The 8,408-nt window shown below is 40.3% G+C and overlaps 3 protein-coding genes across 21 annotated transcripts in view; 2 read left to right on the top strand and 1 right to left on the bottom strand.

Moving 5' to 3' along the window:
• The first annotated feature begins 29 nt into the window (after positions 1–29).
• On the top strand, positions 30–3,031 carry LOC311270268 (glutathione S-transferase omega-1-like). The gene is made up of 6 exons (XM_084375038.1): positions 30–176; positions 1,400–1,508; positions 1,593–1,815; positions 1,903–2,004; positions 2,201–2,307; positions 2,579–3,031. The coding sequence occupies exons 1-6, from the start codon at positions 149–151 to the stop codon at positions 2,727–2,729; spliced, it is 720 nt and encodes a 239-aa protein (XP_084231164.1). The 5' UTR covers positions 30–148; the 3' UTR covers positions 2,730–3,031.
• A 151-nt stretch (positions 3,032–3,182) lies between these two features.
• On the bottom strand, positions 3,183–7,884 carry itprip (inositol 1,4,5-trisphosphate receptor interacting protein). Its single transcript, XM_084375032.1, has 2 exons — positions 7,739–7,884; positions 3,183–6,031 (listed from the first exon to the last, which is right to left on the bottom strand). Exon 2 carries the CDS (start codon positions 5,965–5,967, stop codon positions 4,366–4,368), a length of 1,602 nt encoding a protein of 533 aa, XP_084231158.1. The 5' UTR covers positions 5,968–6,031; positions 7,739–7,884; the 3' UTR covers positions 3,183–4,365.
• Positions 7,506–8,408, top strand: part of LOC311270266 (cholesterol 25-hydroxylase-like protein) — a 26,076-nt gene continuing 25,173 nt past the window's right edge. For all 19 annotated transcript variants that reach the window (XR_014624214.1, XR_014624215.1, XR_014624216.1 and 16 more), the window contains exon 1: positions 7,506–7,717. The gene's annotated coding sequence lies outside the window, so the exon portion shown is untranslated. The remainder of the gene's footprint in view (positions 7,718–8,408) is intronic.

Below are 8,408 nucleotides of genomic sequence, written 5' to 3'. Positions count from 1 at the left end.
GAGACACGCCCATACCGGAAGTATAACACAAAATAAAATATTTCAGCCATATATTGCTGTGGGTAGTACGCTCTGTTCTCCGTCGTTGTTAGATTTCCTTTCCTGCAAAGGTCACTTTCTGATTTCATTCACCATCTGAAGCGTGAACATGTCTACTGAAAAGTCTTTCGCCAAAGGTAAGACGTACAGCGATTACCCGGCTAACTGAAGAAGTATCGCGCAGAAGACTGACTGTCATTTATTGCTATCAAGCTAAACTACGATTAGCTTAAAAGTTACACTTCCGTAAATATGCGCCTTGCATTAGGGAGGTTAATGCGTGTTTTGACTGCGTTGTTTTACGTTAAAAACCTGTGGAAACTGAATTTTACAAGAAGTCAAGTGGTTTCCATCACATGCACGTCTTCTTCCGCTCTGTCTTGTGCTGACAGTGACGTAAACAAAAGACAGTACTTTTTGCAAAGTCATCGTGAGTATGCAATGTGTCACCTGTCCAGATCAGTACGTAAAGCTAACAGGAGATGACATGAGTGTATTGCAGATAGTTTCTGTTTGTATTTTTGTATCTGAATTTATGTACAATAAAGTTTTGGAAGAAAAAAAAAAGTATTGGAAACAGTCCAAATAATTACCTCTTTTAATTTGATTAATTTCCATTGAATTTAATGCATTTTTTAAGACTAGCACAGCCTACGGGGACTCAGGTGCTTCTGGCTTCTTTACTGATATTATAAGTTACTCATAACACATGTACTGTAAGTTTTACTGCAGTTTCTTATTAGGAAAGAACACGAGGTCTCTTTTACGTGACTGTAAAAAAAAAAAGGCTGAAAGGATAAAGTTCAGACAGACTGTTTTACCATGAAGTAATGTAGATGAGATAATAAAAGTATTAATACAATACAATGTAAAAATATACCACTGCTAGTTCCTGCATGAACAAACATCATAAATATCATCAAACTGTATAAAAAATTAAAAGTATTTAAGCAAGTAGGGATGCAAATTGCAAGCGATTTCCTTAATCGATAGTCGGCTGCCTTAACAATCAATTAATCATTAATAATGGATGAAATATGTTGGACATTTTTCTTATAGCAAACTGCTTTAACCACTGACATGATCCACGTTTGGTTTGAAATCAGAGTCAGCTACATTAGGAGGTAAAAGGACAGATAAAGGAAACATAAAGTTACTTGGATTTTAAATGAAATGACACTAAATAATGACTTCATTTTTATTACAACGCTCCCATCTGTCACTTTTCAACGACTCAAATGTCATAATATCAGTTTGTGTCAAATTACTTTTTGTATTTTTCAAATGACAAAAAAAGTATACTATTTTCTCTAAAATGTTCAGCATAAAATGAAACACTAAAGTATTTTGTGTCTTTCAGGAAGTGCTGCACCAGGCCCAGTCCCTGAAGGCAGCATCAGGCTCTACAGCATGAGATTCTGCCCATTCGCCCAGAGAGCCAGATTAGTGCTGAGTGCCAAAGGGATCAAGTAAAGTCACATTTTATTGCACATTATTTTAAACTACAGCATCACTGTTACCTAACCATAAGATACCTTTTATCTGTGTTTCAGGTATGACACTATCAACATTAATCTTAAAGACAAACCTGACTGGTTCCTTGAGAAGAATCCTCTTGGTCTTGTGCCAACACTGGAGACACCTGCTGGTGAGGTGATATATGAGTCTCCCATCACCTGTGAGTACCTGGATGAAGCTTACCCAGAGAACAAGCTGCTTCCTTCCTCCCCCTATGCTAAAGCTCAACAGAAGATGATGCTGGAAAATTTTTCCAAGGTATCGTATGTCAAGACTATTTTTGTATACTTGTCTATTAGTTACCCTGAGCAAAAAAAATCATGTGAATGTGACTGTTTTATACAGGTAGTACCATACTTCTACAAGATCCCCATGGGGAGAAGGAATGGCGACGATGTCTCAGGACTGACAGCTGAACTGAAAGAGAAGTTTGCCAAATTAAATGAGGTGGGTTGTGAGGTCAAGTGCTCTTTACATTCATCAGATATGTAAATTGGTGGATTGTGAACTCAAAATTGTCCCCAGGAACATGCTTGCAACAGTAAAGTACAAATGTAATTGTCTATGAATTGTAATAAATGGCACCTGCCTAGTTACAGCGCTTTTTTATTTAACACTGATGAATGTAATGTTAATTTCTCAGGACCTGGTTAATAAGAAGACCAAGTTCTTCGGTGGTGATTCCATCACGATGATCGACTACATGATGTGGCCGTGGTTTGAGAGGCTGGAGATCTTTGAACTGAAGCCGTAAGTAATAATCTCACAGGACATTTAAAAATAAATACTTTTTAATTATGGAAGCATTTCAAAACACTCAAGGTCACTCTGCAGAGGAGCATAAAGTACAAGTATAGGTACAGTACAAAAGTAAGCAGTATGATACAGAGCAAGGAATCTCACAGGAACATTAATCAAGTCTTCTTTGTCATGTTTCCTTTATGACATCTGATATGTTATATTTAATGACTTATGTTAAAGTGTTTGGTCTTAGGTGATTTGATTCCCATTGTCTTTTCAGCTGCCTTGACAGCACACCTGAGCTGAAGAAGTGGGCAGAGCGCATGTCGGAGGACCCGGCTGTCAAAGCCACCATGCACAGCGTGGACACCTACAAGGTCTTTACCAAGTCTTACATCGAGGGGAAACCCGACTATGACTACGGCCTGTAGAAACCAAGTGATGAAACCAAGTGATGAAACCTTCAACCGTCCATTGTTTCAGCATTTGGTCATAACTATTCTTATGTCTGTTTGATGTAATAAGAAAATAGACAATATCATGCTGAGTTAACAGTTAAGGGATACAGTAAAGAGGGAGAATATATTTTTACTGGACATTTAAGACTTATTTTTTTTATTGAGAGGAAAATATGAACCCACCATAATAGGTATGAGGTACGGTGAGGTAAATATGTATCAGGGATTCATTCTGAAGATTTTTCTAATAAAAATTAGAGATGTAATGACTCTGACTTCAATCTGAATTTTGTTTTTGTCATACAAGAAAACTACATGGCGTTTAACGCCACAGGCTACACAAAGTGGTCCTCTTTACAACACGATCTATCAAAGATTTTTTTTGGGGAAACAAATAAAATGCAAGAACATTCTTTTCTATTAAGCAAAAACAAAATAAGTACTTAAAGGGAAATGATGGTATTTTGAAACCTGCGCCCAATGTTTACACAATCTAGGGTGTGGGTCTGAAATGGCTCCAACAGCGTCTTACAACATTACCCAAAGCATCCCAATAGATGAGTTTTTTTGTTAAAGAGCAAGACTGTTTTGTTTGACCAGAAATAGCTTTCATATTGCTCTGATGAAAATGATCATTTTACCTCGCAGAACACAGGGTCGAGGCAGCAGAAGACCTGCAACTCACGTGTTCTGCGAGGTAAAATCAGTGTTTTTGTCAATGGAGTCTGGTCGCATTGGGGAAAGCGATGGCATCTGTTTCTGGTTAAACAAAAAGGTTTATCTCTGTAGGGATTGCTATCCATAATGTTAAGACACATTACAATAACAATCTCAGCCTGCTGTTGCAGCCATTGCATCTTGTTGTGTGGCTGCTGGCTGAGGTCATTTACTGGACCCATTCCAAACCTTTCATTAGTCATTTACACACCAAACTATGTAAACATGGTCCCAGGTTTAAAATGCCAGAATTGACCTTTAATATTGAACATCACAAAATTAATAGCTGCCATCAGATTTGCAACAGTATGCAAGAAAATAAAAACACTGCTGTATTGTATAGAACATGATTCCTGTTAAACTGGCATAACATGAGAGGTATTTGTTAAAATCGTTCTCTGACGAAGTGCTTCATCTTTTTTGAGGTGAATGTTGATCATAACCCTTCATTTACATTACTTTTTTGCTGCTTCTTTTAGAGGATATCTTCTGAAAACCCCTCCTTCAGGTTATGACACTAAAAACAACAATATGACTCGTAAGCTTCAGAAACAGGCTACATGTTCTGACAATATACCCATCAAATCTTGTAGAAAACCTGCTGTTGTGCAGCTAGATTTCACAAACAGAAACCACTTTTCAAATGTTTCTATTTTTGTTTGGAGGCCATATCCTTAATACACTGGTTGAAATGTCAAGTGTAAAGGAAGCAGCAGCAGAAACCACAACATCTCTAGATGTCAGCCATGACTGAATTAACTGTTGTATGTGCACTTTTTCATTTCAGTACATGACTATGTGGTGAGACTCTTTGTAGCAACATTGAATAATATTTAAAGATATGCAAGTGCTGAAAGTATGAAACACTTCGGACAACAAACAGGGCCAAAGCTCACACACTTTCATCTAGGCTGTGGTGCAAACCTCCATTTGACAGGTGAGGTGTGTACTCTTGTATGAGCACAGATGCATTTCTCAACATCTCATGGAAATGCCTGACTGTTGCTGCGTGAAGCTCCCTCTGCAACACCAGAGACCGGAACAGATTGATGGGCTCCGCTTTGCGAATCATCTCAGGAACCTGGACGCCTTCTGGCACTTTACTGTTCCCGATCAGAACGTGATGGAGTCTCTTCTCCTGTAGGCTCCACTGCAAGAAGCTGAGCACGTCCCGGAGCCTGTGCTCCATACTGTCAATGCCCCACGCTGAGGGCCTTGTAGTTAGCAGTAAATGCAACAGAGCGGTCTTTAAGTGGTAGTTGGTAAGAGCACATTTTCCTGTGAGCCCTGTTTGCTTTCTGTGTAGGAAAGTAACAATCTGAAGGCAGTGTAAATGACAGGAATGTTGTGGTAGGCGCTTAGTAAAATGTTTCAGCAAATTCCTCTCGTAGACAGCAAAAGAAAGGGGCCAGTATGGGTCTGGAGCGCCGTCGCACTCTGCTGGAAAGTGTGAGACAAAATAAGCGTCTGTATCCTCCAGCTGAACCACCGGTATGATGTTGAAGACGATGAGTTTCCCCGAGCGGAATCGGATTTTCAGAGCACCGGCGGCATCCAGGTTGCGAAAATTCACGTCAAAGTCGTATTTGTGGGAGATGCGACCCCACGCTTTGGTGACAGAGATCTGAAACCACTTCATGACTTGATCTTTGGCTAAGAAAGACGTGTTCCTGGAGCACAGCAGCTCGTCAGGACTGAGGTCCGCTTTGGGCGTGTCGTTCCTGCTGTGCAACAAACACAGCATGTCCTCTCCCAGGTTAGCAGAGCCACAGAGACAGCCATCCTCAGGCCTGGTCACCTTTATCTTGCCACAGCCCTGCATGTCTGGAGGCATGTCGCTTGAGGGGCTGCACCACAGATCAAACTGGAAGCAGTACGGATCTGGAGGCGAGAAAGACACTATAAGGTCGCACATCAGTGGCTTGCACACCTTCCAAGACTCGAACATGCTTCCAATCCCGACAAAGTCCCCGACTTCCATGTCTGCCTCCCTGTCACACACGCTCCTGAGCGATTCCAGCAAGTCATCAGCAAAACCCTCCACAAACTCCCTCACCCGCCAGTTCTCGTGGGATGAAGTGTAGGTGCATTTATCACAGAAGTTGCTCAGGACGTCCTTATCTAGTACCATTGTCCTGGGGGTGACAGAGCCACTCTCTGAAAACACGTCTTCGTCCTCAACTGGCCGGATTTCACCCTGATTCAACCTGCACATCTCGATAGTGAAGAATATGATGACAGATGCAGCACTCCATAAGTACCAACTATAACCATCCTCCTCGGGGCTGGTTTCTTCCTGCTTCGAGTCCACCTGCAAGAGCTCTTTCTCCAGCTTGGCCTGCTCCACTTTCAGCATCTCCTCGTGCTCCCGCATGCGAGCCATCATCGCCTCGTCCTGCTCCGGGAGCGTGGTGTTCTCTTGAGGAAAGAGCAAGGGGTGGTTTAAGATGGCAGCCGCCACCACCACACACACTCGTGCAATGGCCCCCTGCATCTTCAGCTTATTTCTATACACATTTAAGCACCTTGCAGACGTCAATGCAGCTGCAGCTCAGGTCCTGAAACAAAGAGCAGAAAGAGTTTTTTACTGAAGTTGATATAAGATGATAATGCATGAAATCACGGTATATATATTAAAAAAATCAAGTTATTTTTATAAAGCTGAACTCCACCCAAAAGGGAAGCACAGATTGTACCTCTAAAAATAGTCAGTTTGCTGAGTGACGCACTAGCCCTGTATCAGACTGTGCAACATGGGAGGAAGGAAGATTGAGCCCTCTAGAGGAACGTCGCCCTTCTCTGATAACCCTATTCAGTTACCAACATCATGCCTCTCTTAACATTTACATCCTGTAAACATCTTGTACAAAATAAAATGAATGACACCGCCCTTTCTGGAAAATGTCCAAACAAAGTGAAACAATGTGGAAAAAAACTCTCAGTGTCATTATTTATTTCCTGGACGTCATCAGCTGACCGACAAGTAATGCAATATAATGTACAGAAGAGGAAATTACTCTCTTGCTTATGTTCCAAGAGTATAAGAAACAGGAAGTATGCATGCATCGTGATCTCACTTTGACATCAGGAGATTATGAACCATTCTCTGTCAGACTCAGCAGTAAGGGCAGAGTATGTGAGGTCACAGAGCAGGGGAAACTTCCCATGACTTGCTCACTGGGATGCTTTCCAACACTTACATGGCTGAGACCATCCAAACAAACATCAAGCCAGACTTAGAGGCTCTGCACTGTGGTTCATTAAAAATTATTTGAGATCATCTATTGTTACAGAACATGAGACTATAGTGAACAGAAACAAAGACTGAGAAAAAGCAAGATAATTCATGTTACAAATGATAAATAGAGTTATGATTACTAACTTAAAGAGGCTCTTCTTAGCTAATGTAAGCAAACCGTTAGATACAGTAGATTGCTGAGTAGGTTAACTGACATGATTACATAAGGTTGCTAACTTTATATCTTCTCTACTTGTATTGACCATTATTCCATTAACCAAGCTCTAAGACTGTGAAGTAAAAATACTTAAGTACAAGCAAACTTATTATCAGTAAAAATGCTGATGTTATTAGATTATTATTATTATAAGTTAACATGTAGACAGCATGTGGCATCTGGTCACGTTGGAGCATACAACAAATAAAGTATGATGTAGTGGGCTATTATACATGAAACTACCCAGCTGCAACATGGGATACATGAACACAATAATGCAGCAATAAATCACATTGTATTGACTTAAGCTATATGTTGATGCTAATACTTTTGCACTTTTATTTTGAAAAACACATTTCAAAAAAGCACTACAGCAGAGTAGTAAACTGTGGTAGTGCTACTTTCATTTGATACATTTTACTGATGTGTAAAATACAAGTAAACTACTTTAAAACAGTGTACAAGTACATGAGTCAATGCAAAAATAAAACTCTTTCCGCCGCTGTGACGTCACCGCGTATGCTCGCGCCAACGGTTCCCCTCCTCAGTTGTCGTAGCAACAAAATAGTGGCGCTCATCACGGAAACATGGTGACGGCGGACAAACCATCATCCATCACAGACACATGAGTCACTTCACAGCCTGCTCAGCGAACAAACACTGCTTTGTGCGATGAAGTGTAAAGTTTTTAAAACACACAACAACAATTTTGGTCGGCATCTAGCTTAATTTGCATGTTTGGAGCTGCGTCTTCGTCGAGCAGCGGGCTAAAGTTCAGAAGGATACAAGGTAAGACAGTAGCTAGCCTACCTTTAAGATGTCCTCTGCTACACCTCATGGTGATGGACTCACTGTCGTGTGGCGGGCTCTCTCTGGAGGAAGCAGCCTCATCAGACTCGTGCGAACAACGAGGAAAACTTCACAACTTGTTTCTCACACATTTCCTGACTGTGAGCTCCACCCACAGAGAGAGACACCGCCCAGCTTCCTCTGTGCGACCAAAATAGGGGTTTTGAGCTGAGAGGAGCGGGGTGTGGGCTCCGTGATGCGTTTAAACAGCATAACACGGTGTACACAAAGTGTTGTACTCACTGTTATATAAAGAGCTTGAGTAATCACAATATATAGGATGTGTTACACTTAAATGAACAACTTTGCTGTAGTTTAATGGACTACAATAATGTTATGCTCCCTTTTTTATGATTGGATACAAATGTGAGCCCTTTTCTAGAGCATTTGTTTGACTTTTTCATAATTTTTAACCATCGCTCCTAATTGTTTTATGAAATTGTTAAAATGTTTTATTGATCCCCTATATTTTAAGTATATTAAAACATTTATTTTTTTGTTTAACACTTTTTCTGACATTTTATGTTTAATATACAAGTACCCCATTATCTAAAAACATATATATTTATATTATTATTATTATTATTATTATTTTAATATAGCCCAAAATCACAATCACATTGCCTCAGTG

The sequence above is a fragment of the Pagrus pagrus genome (assembly GCF_965226575.1).
Source record: "Pagrus pagrus genome assembly, chromosome: 15".
NCBI classification, from domain to species: domain Eukaryota; kingdom Metazoa; phylum Chordata; class Actinopteri; order Spariformes; family Sparidae; genus Pagrus; species Pagrus pagrus.
Note: the sequence above shows the minus strand (reverse complement) of the source record. Positions and strands in the feature narration are given on the sequence as shown.